Below are 23,257 nucleotides of genomic sequence, written 5' to 3' on the forward strand. Positions count from 1 at the left end.
GAACCGTAAGACTCGTCCTTGACTCCTGGCGTTGCAATATAGAACGGACCACGCGTCGAGTTGCATTTCCGAGTTCACGATGACCTCTTCGACCCGCAATACCGTCGCCAATCGTGGCGAGCCAACCGTGTTCTAGTCGATGTGTTCGCCGGTTGCGCAGGAACTGTGGCCGCTGCCTGCTGAGCGAGAGGTAATCAGATACAGACATCTGCAGTCGCCCTTGACCTTGAAATACTTCAGCGGATCGCCTCCAAGCGCGTCCCTGAGGTCGCTCCTTTCGCCCTCTCTGGACAACAGGCGTATTCAGCTAGCACGTTGGGAGAGCAATCCCTAAAGCGGGACGGGACGTACAGCCACCCGAAACACGGGCAAAGAACGGAGAAACTAAGAGAGATCAATTCTTACCGGTTAACGACTGAATCGTGAATTCTGCAGAGTGCTATACTAATTACCACAGCTATAGTGGACTACGCTTACGTGTGTCGATATGATGTTATGTATGTTAAACGCAGTGTCCGACAAAAATGAAAAGATAAAAAATATAATGTCGAGGGGAATGGCGACGCGCTCGTGGACCAGACGCCACGAGATCGGTAGGCAGGATTTATCCCCGTGATCGAAGCGTCCCCCGGGCGAACCCGTACGCTCGTTCCCAGCCTCGTTCCACCCACGGTACCCTCCGAAAGAGGAGATCCTGTAACCGTCGGTCGTGGAACGCGCCGATCCATCCGCGGAACGACGGATGATCGACGAGCCGAAGTGTATCCCGCGTGATCGGGACGAGTTAGGAAAGAGCGAATTTGTATATACGGGATGGTAATTATCGCGCTAAATGTAGTAAATTCGCTGGACTCAAAGGGGAGATCCAGAATGGAATGAAAGGGGAACGGTGTGCCAGTGTTCGGAATGATTGACGTAGCGTTCTAGCGTATCCACGAGGCATTCGAAAGATTAAGCAAAATAAATAATAATAAAAAAAAAATTAACAAAAGCTATAGGGAGCTTAAATGTATAACTTACGTGTGTATTTCTCGGGTGTACAGATTAGAGAAGCGAGACGAGGATGACCAGGCCACACGAACCTAACACGCGAACACGTATTTGTAGAGGACACGCATAGAGAGATATCCACGCGACGGAATACATTTACACGCGTATAAACACCACATACACACACACCCACACACAAACAGACAAACGGACACACAGACAGGCAGGTAATAGGGAGTTTATTTTTTATGGCGAACTATAGAAGAGCTTGCACCTTGCGAAACGAAGGCGATACGACGAAACGTTAGCGCGACCGTCCTTCGAATCCACGGGGAAGATGGGACCGAGCGACGAACGAACATGCTATCGATCTTGACACGCAATAATACAATATTATCGTACGCACAATCGCTGTGCAATAAACGCTAACGCCTACGCAAACGACTATTACCTTGATCGTTGGTCACGGTGAAACGTATCGTTGCCATCGGGACGCGCGTCGCTGAAATAGATCATCGTCGCTGACCGCTGTCACCTGGATGCTGCAACGTTCGACGATAACGAAGTTGCACGAAACCAACATCGAGTTTGTCTGTAGGGCTTATTCAACCGCGGCATTGTTCTCCGGGTCAACGGTACCATCGTCGACGCTTCTTCTACGCGTGTATCCTCCAGCAGGCTCGTAATTAGCGCGTGCACGCAACGTCGAGCGCGCTTTGCACACCAGCAACGTCTAAACCAGCGTTCCTCAAACTAGAGTCTCGCTAAAAGGGGCATACTATATCGTGGAATAAGCAAAACGCTTCGTGCAACATTTTACTCTTATCAAAGAAGGTCTAACCTGAAGCTATAAAAATCGACGGTTCTTTACGAATTCTTTTGTTGACGATTCGTGTTTGCGCTCGAAGGAATTTTCGTATTCTCATCTTTTCTTCGTTAGAAAAGTATCGAGACGTAAAACATATTATTGTACTGCATCGGTAGGAGGATCTATTAGAACGGTTACGTACTTATTTGTATACTCCTCGAGAATACGTTTCAATTAATTTTTGTTCGAAACATCGTCCATCCGATTAAAATTAAGTTCATGGAATTCATGGTTTTATCAACGTTTTGTACTTGCATTCATCACTTTTCATTCTGCTTCTGTGAACAGTAATAAAAGATAGTAAAATTTTATGGAACTTCTTGTTTGTAATGGGGCAGTGTTACTTGAGATAAGTATTTAAATTGCTCTGCTTCCACGGGGGGAAGGTGAAGTTTGAGAAACACTGGTCTAAACAATACAACGGAGTCAGAGACTCGGCCATTCTTCGGATCGGTCGACGGAAATTGCGACACGTTTCCGCGCGTCACACTCGCGCGAGTATCATGTGCGACACGACATCGACGACGCGAAGGGAACCGATTTTACGATCGTCGACGAGTGCTCGTCAACATGCCTAATGTCAATCAGTAGCTTAGTTATCGATCCGCGAACCACCATCGTGCGTCACTTTCCCTTCCGTTGATTTTCTACCGATAGCTGTTTAGGCACTTTGCACGCTGAACTCCCGCAGCGATCGACGCGAATTTTATAGACGAGACGAGGACGATTTGTCCGATACCCGATTATTTTCGTACGATAGTAGCGAACCGACGTCGCGCCCGCGTTGAAAAGGGTTGGAACGACTGCTGACGCAAATGGGTATCGACATCTTCGAAGATCCCCGGTCGATATCCGGTTCTTTCGTTCGTTGGATCGCGAATACGCCTTTCGGGCAGAGGCGAACGACTTTGGCCGCTCGAGGCCACCGAACCATCCCCAGTTTGTAACTCGGTGGTCATTGAAACTTAAAACTTTCGGCCTGATCATCAAATACACGATATTAAAACTCATATTCTATCTAGAGAAAAAACAATATTTAATCGTTAATACTTGTCACTATAATGGCGACCAGGTGTATACAAACGTTTCTCTAATATTCTCTCGCCTCGAGCAGCCAAAATGTTTCGCCTCGACCGAACCACGAAGAAAGCACTCTCTGGCTGACCGTCTATAAGCTTCCATATGCTATTGGCAATCAGTGATTTGGATGTGCAATCATAGCTCCCGCGCTACCAACAGTAATCGACGCCAGTTAGAACAACGATCGCAGCGATCGAAAAAGGAGTGGAAAAAGAAAAACAGAACGAAACAAAGAGCAACGAAACGGACGGGAAGCTACCAAACGTCGAGGTTTCTCCGTGGGGGAGGGGGGGTTTTTCTTTAGAAGCGGAACCTCGTCCGATCGAGGACGGTCACGTCGTGGGAGCCATCGTAATTGCGAATGATACAAAGTTGCGCGGGACCCAGAACGAAGAGATATTTCTATGTAGTGTTTAAATAAGAAAGGGTGGCGAAAGGTAGACGGACTTGAATGGATAGTGCGCGTGAGAGGGTAAAAGGAACTGTGTGCGTGGGGTTTAGGTGCTTGAAGAGGGAATCCCCTTGCGAGATTGTGTCTAGATGAGGATGTAGCCGGGAGATAGAGCGGCGAAGATGGATCATTATTTGTACATATATAGGCGTTACGAGGATCAGCCGCCTTTTACGCCTCGTCCCTTTGGCTGACAAGGTACGAACCCGATCTGTCCTTCTCCGATCTTCGATGTCCGACAGATCGAGTCCTTGCTTGGTGAGTGTTGCCTCGAAAGGGAACGTCCTCGGGGATACGGCGGGGAAGTTTCCTTTCGTTCAGCCGCTTTCGGATTTCCTTTCACCGGTGTCATTTTTTTCTCTCTTTTTTTTGCGTTCCTTCCGTTTGAATCTGGTCAGTCTCAATCTCTACGCGGGTAGGCTTGAGAACCGTGTCACGAACAATAAGATTAAACGAAAGGTCGCGCGACGAGGCCTCCCGTGCGACCCGCGCTCGCGCACCGAACCGACGTTCTCCTCGCCGACGCGATATATTGCTTTGATAATACACGCGTAATTGAATTTGTATCGACGTCTGGTCGAACGGTGGCGAACGGGGGTGGCGCGCTACAGCCTCGAGACAGCGTTGGTGTGGATGTAAATATTATATACACGTGCGTAGAAACGTAAGAAGACTAACAAAGTGGAGGAGTACGGGAGTCGAGACACATTACGCTGAAAACACGTACACGCGCGGAAAGAGAGAACATACACACACGAAGATACGGACACGGACACGGACACGTACACGTACACGTACATACATTCACGAATTTGCGCGTAGCTTAACTGTCTCCTTAATATAGGTGTTTGACGCGTCGCCGGAAAGGGGACACGAGACCATCGATAGAACGAAGAAGCTACCAACGGGGGTTGAAAGAGGTAAAGGAGGGTAAAGGAGAAGGGAAGCCACTTGTAACTGACATAGAATAGAGCAAACCTAACTATATTTACTGTGACATGTAATATCCTTAATGATGCGATCTACTGATAGAAGAGTTGTTCTGCACAAACACGATGCTTCATTGATAATTATAGTGTCTCTCTCTTTCTCTCTCTCTCTCTATCTCTCTCTCTTTCTATCACTCTATCTTCAAGAAAAAAAAAGAAAAAAAAAAATATGGAGTAACGTACCTCTCTATACCTTATGGCAATTAAATAATACTCGACTCGATCGAAAGAAACGAGAAAACATTTTTTGCGCGTTTACCTCGTCGCGAATTGATTGTCATTCGGATCATCATCGATTCTCACGCATCATCATTGTTAATTCTATTGTTGCCGCGATCCGGTACCGGTCGCGCCGATGAGACGGAGAACGAAGGATCATGGCAGAGGACGCGAAACAGGTGGATTATCGCCCGTCGTCGTCTTGTCGCGTATTAATATAAAATATTCTAAATAAATATTGTTACCGTCGATCACAACCGACTACAGAGGATAAGTATGGAGAAGGAGAGTAAAACAATGCTCGCGTGACGATCGCCTTCAATGCGTCGCGCGATCGATGACTATAAAAAAAAACGTGTGAGAAAACGATCGATTTGATGTAAAGTCGACGTAACGAGTATCGCGCGAGGAACGTCGTTGCCGGGAGGAGGCCAACGGGATTCTATTCGGAAACCAGAAACACTTTCGTTCGAAATCGGGATAGAATCTTGCTGCGCGTACCGCGATGCGAAGAACATAAAATTCTAACGAGCGAGGAGCAGAATCCGAGCGACGCGTTTCCGTAACGACGTCGCGAACGCGTCGTTTTTAGAGCGTACGAAAGGACAAAAACCACTTTGTATGCACCCGCCCCCTCCCCCATTGTTCATGCCCATTTATATTGCGTAGTTGGACCGATCGATAATTATAACGGACGTGAGATACTATTATATATATACCTATATATACATATTAAAAAAATTTATATATAAATATATATATAAAAGCGACAGAATGAAACTACTGTAACTACACCTGCCTCTTGTGAATAAATGCCTATTTGTTTCTTTTCAACCTCGTTGTTAATCACGTCGCTGCTTTCATTCTAAAAACTATGTAATATCAAACCAAATCCTTTGGAAGATCCCCTTCTACGAAACAGTAAACATTATTTCTCCACTGAACCGACGTAAAACCGTACAATTTTGAAAAGAAATTCTCCCAAGGCATCACGCATCCGTAAAACAGACTTTTATTAAATAAATATGTTGTCACAATTGCTCAGATCAAGAATCATACAGCTATCGTACAATCTCGACGAGCCTCGCGCCCCGTCGTTCTACTAATTTACAAATGACCAGAATCGTGCGAATTTTACTCACAAATAAAGAATAAAAATTTCATCGATTCAATTCACGAACGAATCTAAAAACTTTTGCTCGTTACTCGTGATTGAAATTTGACGGACTCTGCGTACTTTCTATGGTACTTGAAACCGATCGTCCGCGTAAAATTTTCTCTAGCGTTATTGCACTAGTCGTTGTGTAAAAGGGCGTAGGGCACGCGGCTGGATCGATCGAGTTTCACCGACCAACCGTCGTTTTCTTTTTTACAGCTCCCGAGGCATAACAATTTCCTGGTCCGCTCGAACGGATGGACGGACGTTACTAATTAAGTTTAAAAGATAGGATCGCCCCGCCAGCGATCGATCAGTTTGTCGAAATTTAAAATAAAAACTGACTCGATTGGTAGTCCAGTCGAAAAGTCTTTTGAATAAATTTGTCATTTTAATATCGTTTTTATTTTGACTACTGGCGGGGTGATCCTGCACGGATCGATTTTAAAAATACAAAAGACGCGGTAACAGAAGCTAACATTCCCTCGTGTATACTTACTCTCCATTTCATCGATTCTTTCTGTCCATAGGTATCGGCAATAGTGCCGCAACGCCTTCGATCGCTAACACGTAGACTGAGATGGTGGTCGTTCTAAATTTATGTTTCTTTAAGACTTGTGTACGCGAATGAGCTCTAATTACTTGTAAACTCTCAAACAAACTTGAGAGTAACAGTACAGAGGATAGGAAAACCATAAAGTGCAAAATAGACAGAATATCAAGAACGTGGCACCAAGTCCACAGCTTGCTCTCGATATTATATTTCATAGTTCGACTCCGCTCGAAACGTTTAAAATAAATATTTAGCGATGCAAGCATACCAACCATCTGTTCAGTAATTTAAAAATAATATCGAGAACATCCACGGGCGTGGAAAACAGCCATGACAGTCGACGCGTCCGATTCACCGTAACAGCGATAAAATATTCATATCACAACCAACGATAACGTCCTCTCTCGCAAACCTAACGTAAGACACGAACGTCTATCACAAACGGCGTTTGATTTACAGCCACGAGGGAAACGCACTTCCTTCAGGCCGCGTCGAATCTCGCCGGAATAACAGAAAAAAAAACAACTAGGAAGTCCGCCAGTTTCTCTCGAACGCATCTCGCTAGCAATAATAACAAGTTTGAACCCGCGAACCAGAGGAGATCTTTACGAAGCACACGCTACCAGAGATCGTTCTTACGTCGGTAACGAGCCGTACCGCCATTACCGGAATGACCAGACGCTCTCGAAACGTTCGCGCGAAGGGAAAAGAAGCGTTTACGCTTCACCGTAGACAATCGCTTTGCCCGCTCGAGCTGGCCGACTTACTGTCGCTTTCCTTCCCAGATGATGCATTTGTCTCGCATTAAAGAAGAAATCTCCTTCCTCGCTTCAGACTCCAGCACGTTCGAGCACACGACACGCTCCGCCAACTCTTTTCGCGACCACGGGAAAGATCTACGGCTCGAGAATCCTATCGGGGTGGCCCAGAAAACGTTCGAATTTCGCGCAATTCTTAACACATGTATCCTCTGATACTCTCTACCAATATTAATGTATTGTAAAATACAATTTCATACGTTTTCTCGAACGCCCTGATAAGATCGACAAAAATCTACGACGAATCTTAATTCCACAGCTCCACACTGAACACTCGGACACGGTCCGCCATCTTGCCACGATCTCTCGACGGACACCGTCCGTGTCGTTTCCGTCGTGTACGCGAGAGCACATAAAAAGTGGAACGAAAATGCTTATGACCTCTTTCTCTCTCTTTGTTCTAGAAATGTTCGTAGAAAGTAACGCACCCCGCGCGTTTCGCAGCCGGGTGTTCGCCGTTTAAATTCGAATCGGCAGTCTGTCTCTCAACTCGACCGCGAGACTAGCGGTCGAAATGGTCCCTGATTACGCCGTCGTCGCGACGTAGACGCCTGGGAAAGTGTCGCGTACCTTCCATCGCCAGTCTTCGTCTCTCACCGCGCACCGGTGTCCATTGCTTTTCGTTTCCCGTCGCGAGGACATTCATTTTCGTCAAAAAAAACCGAACATCTTCTTCGACGTGCTGGAGCTCCGCTTCTTTCTCGCCGGGGCAACGATGTCGCCGTTCTCGGGGTTCGAGGAGGTTATAGTGTTCGTTAGGGGCATCAATTTGCTCCTCACGTGCTCGTCCAAGAGAGATTGAACGTCCATCTGCCACTGCTCGAGCTGCTGGCTGAGCTCCACCTTCTGCTGGATAGCCTCCATCAGTTGGCTATTAGCCTGCAGAACGTCTATCCTCGTTTTGGCTAGCTCCACCTCGGCCCTGTTCTTCCTAGCCACGGCTTGGTCCCTGACCTTGTAAGCCTGCGCCAGGACCTCGTCCTTGGTCAGCTGAGAATGCTCCATGTCCCCGCGAGCTCTGTCGCGCTCCTCTCTGACACCACGCAACTCGGCCTCGCAGACGCTGAACTTGCTCGTCGTGTCGAGCAGAGCCTCCCCTCGCCTTTTCAGCTCGTCCTGGGTCTGTTTCAGCTGCTCCTTCGTGTGCTCCAGCTCCTCCCGCACCCTGTGAAGCTCCACCGCCAGACCAAGCTCCCCGGGAGCCCCCCTTCCGGACAGGGCCAGGTTGTACACCTCCTCCACCAGGTCCAGCAAGGCACCGGGACAATTTGCCTGTGAAATGAAATATTTCAGTCGTCAAACATAGCCTTGCATAGCCCCCTGACCGTAGGATGATCGACGACTTCTGTATCCCAAGTATGGTTTCGAACGACAAACCGGAAACGTTCAACGATTACGCGATACGATCTCGTGATTCTATGAATACTCCCGCAAATGCACGACCGCGACAAAGCGTGTACGATCGCCTAAAATGCACCAGTCACGCTCGATCCGCTATCTACGATCTGCTGGCTGGGGATCGGCGGGCCGAGCACGTTCCTCCGGTTCTCGTGGGCGCTCGAGAGGCCCGGTGCCCGCCCGGCCGTCGGAAACCGGAAATCGTCGAACAAAAGCGGCGAGTTACGCGAGCCCCTTACCGAGCTGGGGACGGTATCCTGCCCGTTGGTGTTCACCTCCTCCGCATCCGCGGTGTTGTTCACGATCACGAGCATGGACTCGTCGCAGTCGCTCTGCAGCCCCGAGTCGTCCTCCCCCCGTCTCAGATGAACGCACAGCTCCTTCAAACGCTTCGTTGCCCTCGCCACCTCTGCTCTCAGATCCTCCTGCTCCCCCAGCGAGCTTCCGCTCTCCTCGCACTCCATTTCAGCCTGCAGGGACCTCGGTGGTTTCTGTATCGAGCCCGATGTGCTCCTCCTCCGCTCCTCGATGGTCGCCAACGTCGCCGTCAGCTCGTCTCTGCGGATCGAACAACCATTAACGACAATTCTCGTCGATGTTACCTGATAGGAGTTGTAACGAGTTATGGAAAAATACTAGAGACGCGTGGGTGGCTCGGATCTTGTTTTCAACTCACTTTTAGACTGGGAATCGCTTTTTTCTGCTGGTAACACGATTATAGAATACAGTAATTCCCTGGACTTGGGTGAACAACGCGATCTCGAGAGAAGTCGATAGCTGTTGAATGCCACTCGACTGGAAACCCTATTCCGTTTCCCTTGCGCCAGATCGACTTTCCGCGCGTGGGCACGCCGATCGACAAGTCCCGGAGAGAGAATATCGCGTGGAAAAGAGCCGATTCTCGCCCGATCGCCGAGGCAAACTGCGTTCGACGCGATCTTGCGAAGAGAACGCGCGATAAGGTCGAGAACAGCGAGCTGTGGTACGTATTGTGCAGTTAACGCTGCGCCATTTTTTATCAGAAGCGATTGTTAATCCCTTAACGCGCGTGTGTCTGTCTCGTACAAGGCCGATCCACGTGTGTGGGCTCGTATCTTTCGCGAATCTTGATACGCTTTGCTCTAGCTGTCGATCTAAACAATGTAAAGTAGCTGACTCGTAGCCCGTAGAATTTATTTGTGCTGTTAGAAATCTTGTTGGTGTTGTACGGGAGAAATTATTAATATTTGTAACTCGTAACTTAGGAAATTTTATGTACGAAGTTTCGTGCATCGTGCAGAATGACTGTGAGATTCAAATAAATTTAGATATTCGGGTTGGGGAAAAGTTATCTTCGTCGTTTCTTGAAACTGCTGGCTCGAAGAGGCCCGATGATATCTCAGGTTACTAATGAGTTACCGAGGCAGAAAAGTAAAAGTTCTATACTTTACAGTGTATAATTATAAAACTACTTTAATGGGATCCATAAAGTTCTTACCATGAAAATTGTACCAAATACATACAAACGTATTTTAATGATTTCGCGTTAGACGGGGAATGTTTAAGAACGCCCATAATATGTAATAATAACAGCAGAAACGCAGATAGATCGGTGTTAGAATTACTGGTGAATGTTCGAAGGCTAGAAACATGAATTTGTTTTCGCACGAGCATTCTGCGATCGAATATGTTTGTTTAGTACGCTGGTATAGCTGGTGCAGAATACGAATGGCATAGATGAGAAACTGCACGCATTGTAAGGAGAAAGAAAAAACAGTCTCGGGCATAAGGGGAATGTGGTACTACGAGCAAGTAGTATGTGAACAGCGTCGAGTAATTTTGCCTTAGTATGGCTGACAATAACGTCTGACCCAATACAACTCGGAACGGAAGGCCTTTTTCACTTCACAGAATAAATAAGGGGGCATCGCGCCAGTACAATACGACGCTAGAAATGAAAAAGTTCCTATTGCAACACCTAGGAAACAATTTTAATCAAAGAACAATTGATATATTAATCCTCTCGTTCCCACAATAACAACATACATGGTCTCGCCACGCGAGGACTTCAGTAAATAAAAATTGCATGGTATCAAGAGGGGCACAAAGTACTGCAATTAATTTTGTATTTACTTTGTAAAATCACCTTCAGCTTCTTTGATGGAGAAACAATGCACGGAGTATCATCCGTTACAATCGATGCAATTGTTCAATCTTACTATCGGAGAGCAAGAAACTTTTCCAAGCGTTTCTACAGTTATTGCCGTACACGCATTAACGCCACGTACTCGCGAATCGTCGTTGGTGGCTCGTTCTATGATGCTCCACAAAGTTAGTAATCAAGCAGCGTTAAATTTAGCGATCCAACCGTTTGGAAACGCGCAACTTCTACTTGAAACGTTTGGCTCGTGGATTCACATTTATTCTAATTACTCGAAGTTAAGGGTTGAAAAGCTAAGGTCTAAGAAAACGTCCATGAACAATTAGAAACGGGACGAGAACTTTGGGTGCGTCGATATGGGAAATCGTTTAAATTGTTCCAAAGAAACGAACCCTCGTCGTTAGTGGAAAAGCTCTCGCGTTTCGTGGGCGGCTCGATCGACTGCCCGCGTTCTCCGCGATGAAGAAACAACCGAGATCCGTGTTATCGGGGATCGACGGTGCATTATCTGGGAATATTAAGTGGGCAGCATCGAATCGCGAGAACTCACCTCTCTCGTTCGGCCAGCTTCGCCCGGAGTTCCGCCTCGTGACCGAGCCGCTCCAAGGCCGCTGCTCTCTCCTCGGCTTCTTCGAGGGCCGCCATCGCCCTCGTCCTCTCCTCCCGCAGCTCCAAGGACCTCCTCTCTAATTCTGTTCGTTGAGCAGACACCAGCTGCACCTGGAACGCCGTGAATACCGACTTAACGCGCTTGCGTTTCGTTCGATTCGATTTTGTTTGGCCTCTATCAATCAGCTTACGAACCGTCGACAACTCTCATTGGATCACCACCGAGAATTCACGCTTCCCAACATGTTTCGTTAACCTTCCAACCGCCATCGAATCCCTTTTTAAGCTCATTTGTTTCCAATTATATCCGAAAACTTGTTTCTAATTTAATTTATTTCAATTTCAATTATTAAAGTAGCCTGTAAAATTTGTGGGGTGCAGCTACCCCTGATCAACCTGACTTCACTGACAATTTGGTAATCGGGAATGCACGTAGAAAGTTCACTTTCGAAACAGTTTATTTTAATAACGATTGTCATATCGTCATCCTAAGAAATTGCTAAAAATGGCGTTCATCTCGCTAGCTAGATAATCATGATTTCTGTAATAATCTTCGACGGAATTAAATTGGCATTAGTAATTTCGTAGATATAGCGAGGAAGGTGACAAAAAATTAAACATATTATAATACTTTTCATGGAAAAGTGAACCTGGAAATCTGGAGAAAATGCCCTTGATTGGGATTGAGATCTAGAGATCAAAGTTTCTGAAAAATGCTGTTTTACTACCGGTCATGGTTTCGTATCGCACCAGCTAATGATAAATAGCATTACTATCATGACAATGCACTCCATGGGCGAGAAGATGGATTTCTCTCACAATGTGAACATCACTCTGAGGCAATCTGTACGGATCCGTGCAATACAGTGGAAAGCTGAAGAGAAAATGCTAATGATCGCAATACAGATTTCGCGATAAAAATATTTAAAAAAATCCCAGTTCGTTTATAACAGAGTGCAAATTAATTATTTCCAAACACGGTAGAAACTGATTATAAATATTTGTATAAATAGAAGCAACACGGAAACGAATCGCGTAGAAATGCCTAGCTTCCGTCTGTTCGGTTACCTTCTTGCACTACTGCGACCTAGTCCTTAAAAGTTTAACCATTAACCTTTTGCTCCCGCAGGATACGCTTTAAAGTTACGTTTCCAGCGTTTGTATAATCAATAACATCGACGTAACGCGCGGACAGCGTAACGTATATTGCACACACTTAATTCATGCGTGAAGAGCATTTCCTGAAACTCGATAGCCGGTCGCCTCTTGTAAGGAGAGAACAAAGGGCGCAAGAAACGAAGGACGGCGAGTCGAAGTCGATCGCCGAGGGTCACGATTGTGTTTGCTCTCCACGCTCCGGCTGAACTTCTCACGGTCAGGTTTCTTCTCGACTTCGTTAAAGGCAGAATCATTGATACGCCCCCCGGACCATAAATATTCAATTCTTCCCAGCGCTGTTCGCGACGCAACGGTAAACGCGATTCTCAGAATAATTAGACGGGCAATCTGCAATCAGAGCGATCGAAACGATCGCCCGTTCCCGTAAACTCCTCCGAATGGTCGCGCACGATTTCGTAATAATCATCGCGAGTCACGGTCAACAACCAAAGATAAAAATTATTCGTCGTAAATACACGATAACGAGTAGCTGTCGGAGTCACGCGGGGTCACAGACGGGGTTAAGTTATTCACAATTTTCCCGCACTAAAAAATTTTCTTGCGCCCCCCTCCTGGGACTGTGAGACGCCCCCCACATTGGAAACCACTGTTGTAGTCGGAAACTATTAATTTACCTCGTCCCTGAGAATCTCCAAGCTGCTGACGTGATCCTGGAGCGTGGTACTTCTGAGGGCACACTTTTCCCTGAGCACCTTGACCTCGATGAGCAGCTGTTCTTCCTGTTTGGCCGCTTCTCTCAGCTGATCGGCGAACCTCGTGTTTTGAGCGGTGAGCTCGGTAACGAGAGTCGCTTGATCCCGTTCCGCACGTCTGGCGCACTCATTCTGCTCCTCCAGCTGACGCCTGAGCGTCTCCACGTCGCCCTGGAGCTCCAAAGTTCTCGCCTCGTTCTCGCCCTTGACTTCCTCGAGCCTTCTTCGGAGCAGGTGCCTCTCTTGTTCTAGTCTCTGTCGGGGACAAACGTAGAAAAACGTTAAGACCATTAGAAAATCGATCAAAGCCAATTTGCGGTAGCCAACGTGCGTGCGTTTCGGTGCCTTTAACCTTTACACCGGTGGCACGCGATTCCACGACGCGGGAAATATCGTAATTCGAGAGCCGAAAAGTGCTATCCGGGTCACCTTACTCGTTCGAAACCATTCGTCGATACGAACAACACTTTTCTGAATCAGAACCAAAAATCTAGATACAAATTTTGAATATAGAAAGAAAAATAGGGTGATTCTACGTAAAACAAACAAGTCGAAAGTAAAGAATGAAATTTGAGATAATTAAATTTGAAAATTGAATGTACGAGTCTGGCGTGTCTGTCCATTAACAACTGTTTCTACTTACGCTGACGCCAAAGGCGTGCTCCACTGCACTCACACGCAACGAACGAGAGTCGATTTGTACCAGTGCACACGATCGAAACGCAAAAACGTTAATCCACGAACAAACAGATTACCGCAAGTGGTAAACCTCGAAAGGCCGTTCCTAAAATCGCGAGAATCGTTCGAATTAGCTTCGACCTCGAAACAACGCGACCTACGATCGCCACCGCAAACGTCCCTGAGCGGAATATCGAAAGCAAAAAACTGGATTCCCCGCGTAGCGTTCCCTTTCTCGAAATTCCCAACTGGTTTCGCCGCGAAACGTCGTTGGACGAATTTTAAAAAGACCCGGTGACTCACGAGCGACGCTCTCCTACTTCGAGAATTTACTACTGACGCTGTCGAGGCCCACGAGAGAATCAGGTGAAAGGACAGTGTTTGGACGTTTCGTAACGGTGCCGGATCGAGACAAAAGCTCGGGACAACTTTCGTCATCGCGTTCCCTGGAAAGGTTACATGCAGGTAATCCGGATCCTTGGCTATGAGAATGGAAAACGAGAAATTTACCTTTCTTTCGACTCGAATACCGATATGCTTTATTATACGAAATCGTAGGCTTATTACGACTGCATCGCTGACACATTGATCGTTACTTCACGATCGTAAAGTATAATCTTAGTTATCGTTCACAGAAGCGTTAATAGCGTTTAAAATCGATAAGGATTAGATACGTGTTCGCGATCATCTATTAGTATCGAGGGAGTGGATCAAAATGATCGATCGTTCCATCGGTCTGATCCAGAGATAGAGAGAATTCTGTTCGAATAACAAATACATATATGAATAGAAATGTGTTGTTAAATACAGAAAATATTATAAATAGAAAAATACGAATGATAAGTACGATTGTAAAATATTATCGTCGATATCGGGAAAAGTGGTACGATCCAATGGCGTTCGCGTAATCTCGGACACGGTTCTGCGGCGGCAATCTCGATGCATGCGCAAATGAAAAGAGAACTGTAATGCGGGCGTGCACACAAACAAACAATCGCGTTGTTTGATGTCGGTGAAGTTTATCGAGCTAGAAGGTACGGCCTTGGTCTCCCGTGGTTACTCATCGACCGATCGCTGGCGAAGGCAAAGGCTTATAGTTCGCCGATCCCCCAAAGTTCGCTAGAGGCCAATGAATTCCGTCACGAACGTCGTAGAAAAATTCCACAAACATTTAAAATACATGTACAGATCGAGAATCGAATTGGCCCACCAAAACCACCCCAAAATAAAAATTCTCAGCCACTGGAAAAATATTGCACTATTTTTATATCGAACAGAACGTTTCCAAGAGCTTAACAGTCGATTATCTGTGCAGTATCATTCGAGCAAACGATCGTTCTCTTTGCACATGGTGGCTCGGACTGTCTCAAGGGGTAGGAACAAAAAGACTGGAACGTGCAAGGAAATAATAAAGGGCGCAGTAAAACGGGGTACACGTTTAAGTGTACGCAAACGAGCAGGGTACACGTAGGACTGTAGGGAGCAGAGAAACAGGGACATATACAACGCGTACGAGGAACGAGGAACGAGGAACGCGATTTTCCATAAGGTAACACGGCCCCAGGCGACCAGCAGAGATCTATGAGTCACGGATCTCCATCCCGTTCTCGACTGTTGCCCCGATCGCGATGATCGCGCCAGGAAACGATGACCATTCCCTTTACAGACCGCGAATCTTGTCAAAACACGGACACGTGGGCGTCACACTCGACGAAGTCGAAACGTAAATGCGAATTAGGAAAGTTTTACCGAAGCGAAACAAGAATCCAATAACAATTAGATGATTTATATTTCCCTCGAGATTTCAACAATCGTGAGTGCGTTTCATAACGGTGATTATCCACGGTAACTTCGATATCATCGAGGATTATTCTCGAAACTAGAAAAAGCTGTTCTTCATAAATATAGATAGGGGAATGACTCAATGGGCATTATCATTCTATAAAATCTTCATTCTCGAGAACTATGTTGTAAATACGATCAGAAATATGCAGTTTCGTTTCCGTTAGTAAAACTGTGCCTTCGTAATCTTCTTCGTAATTTCTGCGCGGGAAAGTGCAAGATAATGTTATCGAACGGGCCGCGAGATACCTCGTATTTTCTAGTTTTATTCGAAACGAAAGCATAATTGCACAGCACAGTCGCTACGTCACGCTCGAAAAATGTATCATATTGTAAAAAATACAACGATTAAGTCATTTAACTTTTTACTCGGCCAATTTTCTTTACGCGCGTCTGAAAACGCGTTATACTGATATCACGATGATTACACGGTTTATTATATTTTGCAGCTCGTTAATATTTATTCCACCGTACGGCACACACGCGTACTTTCGTTTTCCTTACAAATGTAATAAAAGAACTGTCCCGTTAACCTACGGTTATTACGTAAAAGCAAAGAAAAACCGCATCTCGTTACTTTTCTCTTCCAGCTGGCATAAAGAAATTATGACTCCGAGCCATAATTACAATTACGCAAGTATCTCAGAAACTGAGACAGTCTACGAGAAAAAAAAAATATATAACACTGAATAATTCCTTCGTCTTCTAGTGTTCAATTATCCTTCGAACTTAGTTAAGCTCTTGTAATATCATGTTATTATGAATTTGGATGCTGTCGCAGTATCTCCGGTTCAACGGTGCCATACTCCTTGCACAGAGTCGTGTGAACCCCTTTGTCTCGACGAACCAGCCTAATTCGTACGCAATGTGGCCTTAATACCAAGTAAATTAATTACAGCAACGTTGCTATTACGCTATATTAGGGTTATTGTCAGCTCATAAGCTGATAAACTCTTTAAAGTTAAATGAATGAAGAAATTAAAAATCAGGTCGAATTATTAGTATCGAGCTAACGTTTATGCACTAGATTCTCTTCTTTGTCGCGAAAAGCAATATACGATCGTCGCAAATATCAACGAGAATCGATAACGACGCCGTCTGCGCCTAATCCTGTATCCTTATCTGTCTTTATTAATATTGGCAACGATGAATCATTGATACGCGGCCGTAGCAGGCACGCATCCTCTTGGCAAACTTGAGCATCTGTTACCTCCAGTTAATCCGTTCGTTCAATTACAGTCTACGTACCTATCGACGAGCCAATCGATGCGGATAATTGCAGGCAAGTATCCGTGGACGCAAAAGTGTGTTGCGCTACAAGGTCCCGAGTATTCGTGACTCACGAATCCCGTTCGATATTCGATCCTCGATCGTTCTCGACTGATCTTTCAACATCGATTCTAATGCCGTCGTTAATGTTACACGATGACGAAACATTCCTATTACAAGGTAAAAACAAATTTATTACGAAGACTCATCCACCGACTCGAAAACGGAAGACTTGACGATTAGATTAGACTCGAAATTGTTATTAGCCCTCTCAAGACTTTGTATCGTCGAGGAGAGGTACTCGAACGACTCCATTTTGGCTCGAAGTGCAATTGCCTGCAAGAGAACAAGTGACAGTTTATGGGCTCCAGCATGCAGATTGTAAATAATAACGCTTCAAAAAGGAAACCATCCTCGACAGAAAGATTATTCTAATTACACGCCAGGCTAGCAATCCATCTTCCGGCACACTTTATCGGACTTCTAATTTAATGGCTGAGCTCCTGTCGCTTTCTGCTCGAAGAAACAGACATCCGGCCGATAGAAAGGGAAATAACCGAAACAAGGAAGCAGAGTGAACAGCGACTGGTACGAATGGGCGCGGATCTTCGATTTATCATACCTTGACGCGACCACGTGGCCACTACTCTACCCTGAAATCGTTCTTTCATCCTTCGCCGACGATCGACCAGCGGACCGAGCTAGGCAAATTTCAATTTAGAACAGATATTTCAATCGTAAACTAGCTCGTCCGGGCATCTGGAAAATTTCGGGGAAACATCTCTGGTCCCACGTTAGATTTTCAGTAATGAATTTTTTTCTCGAAAGTGCGAAGGAATTCGAGGGTGTGTATATTCACAAAAAATGATCGTAATAGCCCCCTGCAGCCAAAAATAATTTTTTTAAAACGATTTGAAATTTTTTTTTTCGTCGAAAATTTGAGCACCTACTCGAATTTTTTTCTCGAAAATGCGTAGGATTTCGAAGGTATGTCTATTGACCAAAAATAATTGTAATGGACCCCTACAACCAAAAATAATTTTTTTTAAACGATTTGAAATTTTTTTTTTCGTCGAAAATTTGAGCACCTACTCGAATTTTTTTCTCGAAAATGCGTAGGATTTCGAAGGTATGTCTATTGACCAAAAATAATTGTAATGGACCCCTACAACCAAAAATAATTTTTTTAAAATGATTTGAAATTTTTTTTTTCGTCGGAAATTTAAGCACCTACTCGAATTTTTTTCTCGAAAATGCGTAGGATTTCGTGGGTATGTCTATTGGCCAAAAATGATAGCAATGGACCCTTGCAGCTAAAAATATTTTTTCCAGAACGATTTGAAATTTTTTTTTTTGTCGAAAAATTTCAGCACCTACACCCTGTCGATTTTTCTTTGGTTTTTCAGTTTCAGAAAGTCCATAAGGTGTAAGGTTTACTCGTATACCTGTCTGTGATGTTAGGCATTGCATCTATTTTGGTTAGTTTTGTTTGCCTTATCAGTAGCTGAACGATATTATCAATATTAATAGCTATCAATGAATTATGTCGACAACTTATCGATAATCCTTGTCAGCATCTCCAACTGCATCGTTAACAGATCCTTCGCTAAGTATTTGGATGAGAGGTCTGTTCCTTTTGCTCAGCTTGTCAAAAGAAAGTTGGAATAAATTTTCTTTCGCTACCAATTACCTGATCAAATATTGCTTTAATTTATTTTATATTGTAATTAAAATGCCAAGGAAATCTTTTCTTCGTCATGTAGGTCAGCTTTATGTTTCGAGAGCAATAAGTAGGCTAAGCATAGCTGTGCACAATTTACGTTTCACATTACGAAACTAAGTCTTTTATTTGTGGCACTTGCTACTAAAAATTTTCAGTTATTCCACTTTGCAATAATAAAATAAAAATTCCTGTTTTTCCCCTCGTAAGATTGCTTCCCCAACGGAAGACATAAAACTCAAGTCAAATGGACTCTTGCTAATAAATTCTAAATCATATTTTTCTTGCTTTCCCCGTTAAGTTTCTGGTTCCATAAAATCGCGGATTTTACGAACTTCCGGCAGTTACCATTGCAAATATGAAACGATCAAACGCGTTCTTAGCTCGAGGCAACACGCACGCGCGTTTCCTTTTGTTGCAAACTGCAACAGTTTTCATACCGCGTCTAATCTAATTACACGGCAGAAGTAAAACCTTCCTGCAAATCTGTCTCCTCTAGGATCCACTTTCTGTTTCATGAGACTGGTGCACCGTTAAGAAAATAGGAAACGTACGAGCGTGTAAATGGAGAAACTGTGCCACACGAAAAAGATAATATCCTCGAAGGAAGGAACTGCAGTATCCTGTTTGCCTTTCGTGTTTCTCGATTTTCACGACGGACTCGAAGATCGATCAGTGCCGAACAATTTCTTCATTCACGTGATTCTTACAAAACACATCCGCCACGGGTGCTCGTCCCAGCAGTTTCTAACGAAAGCTTCGACTTATAGCTCGCTAAAACAAATTACTAATTGAAGGTACTAATCGAAACGATTCGTTATTCATCGCCCTGGGGAGCACGACTGTGCCACGCGAATGGTTTTAGAATTATACGTAAATTAACATAGTTCGTTGAAAGGAACAATGGAATATTCATAAACACGCGACCATGAATTAACCGTTTTAGATATGCAAATATACACACCGTACCGTGCGTATACCTATAGTTGTCTAATATCTCGTGAAATTAGGATATCGGTAACTATTACACGATATCAAAATAGATACGTCGCAATCCAACAATGTTACGTGTGCTCTTAATAATGTGCAAATGTATTATACTAAAGCTCGTTTCCAAATGAATAATCGTTCGAGCACCTTTCGTAAATAAAAGCTGACATCACTGGCTACTTCATCTTTAGTCCATGAATAATTCATTGTATATTATCTCGAAGTAATATTCACGGATTTGGTAGTTCAGACAATTTCGTTGAATAATTTTCGGTATGTGGTCATATAGTTGCAGTAGAAATGAAAGGATCGGCTGGTTATTTCCAACACGATTAAAAGGCATACCGACGATGTGACTCACGTTCTGTCAAAAACCGTTCACGTGTAGCGCGCTGCGAGGAACGATCGGGAAGCAAAAAAATTCGCGATAATTGCTATTTAATTAGCATTGCACTTCGCAGTGACGCAGCACCGACGTCGGTGCACGGCCGTTGCGTCGTTCACTTTCCCTCCGAAGAAAACGATAATGCTAGCTAGGTGAACCTTCGTCGAGGAAGGAGCGAACGAAGGAAAGAGAAGGAGGCTCGTAATCGAGCGGCAATGGCCCGTGACGAGCCAACAACGATCGCCATTGGCATCGCAACTCGAACACGAACCATCCGTGTCGGAGATAGACGGAATTCTTATCGAGTAGAAACGTCAAACAACGAGTAAAAGATACCGTTTATCCGTTACTCGTTAAATAATAATTAAAATTCTCATCGCGGAATAAAATATTTCACTTTGAATTACTTCTGGTATATTTCTGATACAAAGAATCTAATTTGAACACGAAAAGAGGTCGAATTCTGAATTCAATTAACCAGCCTTTCTTAGTTAATAGAAGCATCATTTCTCGCCACGTGGTGTTCGGTTGAACATAACTGTTCGCGCTAACTGCCAATTATTTATTATAAATGCAGATAGGTTAATGTGCTCACGTGGCCAGGAACGACGGTGCTTTTTAAATATGAATTTATTTAATTGTGTCATGCACCATTATCTAATAAAGATTGGTTAAGCGAGTTTTCAATTTATCTTCTTCTTCAGGAAGCAGGAAAATAATAATTATGTGCCTGGGTTTCCAGACAATTATTAATTGCACATTAAGCACTATTTTACATAATATTATTACGGATTTTGTGTATATAACACACCTGTACGTAACCATCGATGAACGTCAGCGAATTAATTTTAAATTCCACGAAAGCGGGATGAGTACTTCATAAATGGCCGAATAATCGTCACGAATAAATTTCTACGCGACTCATTGGTTATTTATTGTTTCGTGTAAATCTTTCCTCCGATCCGTGTGTTGCACCATCGACTCGAAGCATCGACGAAACAAAAAAGAATAATTGCATCGATTCCGATGATGAATGCTTCAGAGAAAATGTCTTTTCTCTTCATCAGCGACGTTGTTGGGAACTGTACCCTTTCGAAACCGAATACAACATTCGAATCCAAACTAAAATTATTCACGGGTGTAGAGAACCCATTTGTCGGGAACGTGTAAACTACCTATGCCATTTGCACGCTTGCGTAACTGGTTATACTCGATTATCGAAACGCGAATACGATTATTTTTCAGCGTTTTCGAACGATCTCTTCCGTTCACGGTTCGATGTAACTTGGCCGATGAGATCAGAATTGATTTACGACTCAAATACCCGATAATTATTTCTGATGTTTTCTCGCAAAGTTTTCTCTGTTCTTAATAACATTAAAGCATTTCATTGCAACCGGAATAAAATAAAGTAAGAGTAAGTTTAAGTTAGAAAATTGTTGAAGTAATCGGAGCCATTGCCGTGTAATTATATTATTTGTGAGTTTCCTAAATCGAGCGCGGAACATTCCACGTCGGAAAGCGCACGAGTTTCGACAGAACCGTTCGGCGTTGAGATCTTTATTGCCGGCGCGTTACAATGGCGAATGGGTAGCGGCAAAGCCGGATACGTCCGTGGGCATTAGCGCAAACGAGAGCCAAAGGAAACCCGTGGCAATCGGTGTTAAGTGTTGTGTAATTTCTGCGGACCTCTTGCGCTCGAAACATCGCTTCATCGGGGAAAGAGCAGCTAATTGGATCGAAGTGCGCGTCTCGTTCGATCGCATCGCGGCTCTCGTAAGAGCGGTTGCAGAGCTCTCGAGGTTCTTTCAAGCCGCAAAGTAAACCACACTCGAACAAAGAATACGCGATACGCGCGAGGAATCGCTATTTTTCGTTACGCGTCACGAGATCCCGTGGAACATTCGATCGGCCGCAGCTTGTCCAACAAATGTCGCGATATTATTAGACGCTTACGAGCGATCCAATTCTCCCGTAGAATGTGGAAAAGTAATTCGATTTCGAAATACTTTCCCGCCATTATTGGTGGCTGGAAATTATTACCTACTGTTAGACTAAAATTTCAGTGTTCAGCGTGCTTGCCCGGTGGCCAATAACGGAGTTACGAACTTCGATATCGCGTTATCGTTTTACGTAAGCGACGGTCTAATTCGATTGCTCCGACTGGCTCGAAAGGTACCGCGAACGGGAGTCATTTACTCGATCGAATATTCAATCTGCTGTGACGGGGCCATAGCAAAATCCGGCACTCTCGTCCAGTTGCGTAATTTCGTTTAGGTGGAAACGGGTACGGGTCTTGCCTGAAAGGTGAACCTGCTCGCGATAATTTCATGCCAATAAATTTGCGGTTGGAAAGTATTAGGCGCACACTATTTTGCACTAGATTCGTTGTTCGGTATTTATACGTGCAAATTCCCCTCATTCTTTTATCACAATTTCAGAAATTGGTATTTCTTCACTTCCATTTTTGATATTCGAATTAAATCTAGTGGTTCGTTTGCACACTTGATAGAAACGAAATGAAAATATCGAGAAATACATACAATTACTCCAAGAAGCGAGAATCACCGTTTTTCAAAAAGAAAGCGGACCACGAATACCAACAGTGTATTTAACGAGGATCTTCAACCGAATAATTCCAATGACTGCAATCTCTGCTCGAAATCGCGTACGTTATTATTAGGCGATCAGGTGATTGCGGCCGCCAGGTTTCGCGTAGACTGCGCAAAACGCTGATAAAAAGCGAGCACGTGTCCAATATACGCTGTACATAAGGTGAGTTATAAATCAGCAGCTGCGATATTTCAGCCGGTTCTGTTCGACGAACAATAGAACGTTTCAAACAAAATTTCATTTGTGTCAAACGAAAGAATTTATTGGGTACAAAAAAACCTTCAAAAGTGTCGTTTCTCTAACAAGAAATAATCATGTATTTCTAAAGAGCGCCATACATTATTCCAGGTCGTATCTTTAAATTGTATGAAAGATCAATTCAGCGATATATCATTTTAATTGTCCGATTGTAACATAATTTAATTTACATTCTGCACGTCCACTTTCTCACTGTTAGGAAAACAATTCATTCAATTCAATTGTCAAGGAATCATTTGTTACGTTTCTGTTTGAGTGCCTCGTAACCTAAATTACTCTGTTATCGCATAATTGAAGCGATACATTATACTGTGTTACCGAATCTCTTTATATAGTTCAAGAACACATTTTCTTTTTCTT

General features: G+C 44.3%; 2 protein-coding genes across 9 annotated transcripts in view; one reads left to right on the plus strand and one right to left on the minus strand.

The window, feature by feature from the left end:
* Positions 1-4,405, plus strand: part of LOC122397993 (protein Fe65 homolog) — a 158,994-nt gene extending 154,589 nt beyond the window's left edge. For all 7 annotated transcript variants that reach the window (XM_043397547.1, XM_043397545.1, XM_043397549.1 and 4 more), the window contains one exon: positions 161-4,405. Coding sequence is in view for 5 of the 7 variants with exons in the window: in XM_043397545.1 (XP_043253480.1) it covers positions 161-183 (23 nt within the window). In the remaining 2 variants the exon portion in view is untranslated. The remainder of the gene's footprint in view (positions 1-160) is intronic.
* Positions 4,406-4,470: 65 nt separating this feature from the next.
* The window catches only part of LOC122397995 (bicaudal D-related protein homolog), a 29,734-nt gene continuing 10,947 nt past the window's right edge, over positions 4,471-23,257 (minus strand). The window contains exons 2-6 of one of the 2 annotated variants that reach the window (XR_006259164.1): positions 13,065-13,397; positions 11,213-11,382; positions 8,762-9,080; positions 7,506-8,396; positions 4,471-4,486 (exon numbers count right to left, since the gene is read on the minus strand). Coding sequence is in view for 1 of the 2 variants with exons in the window: in XM_043397553.1 (XP_043253488.1) it covers positions 7,776-8,396; positions 8,762-9,080; positions 11,213-11,382; positions 13,065-13,397 (1,443 nt within the window). In the remaining variant the exon portion in view is untranslated. Of the gene's footprint in view, positions 4,487-5,605; positions 8,397-8,761; positions 9,081-11,212; positions 11,383-13,064; positions 13,398-23,257 lie in introns of those variants that run through there. The other variant, XM_043397553.1, reaches the window with a different exon arrangement.

This window comes from Colletes gigas, unplaced genomic scaffold (genome assembly GCF_013123115.1).
Source record: "Colletes gigas isolate AHSC1104 unplaced genomic scaffold, ASM1312311v1 Colletes_gigas_Sc00010, whole genome shotgun sequence".
Taxonomy (NCBI): Eukaryota; Metazoa; Arthropoda; class Insecta; order Hymenoptera; family Colletidae; genus Colletes; species Colletes gigas.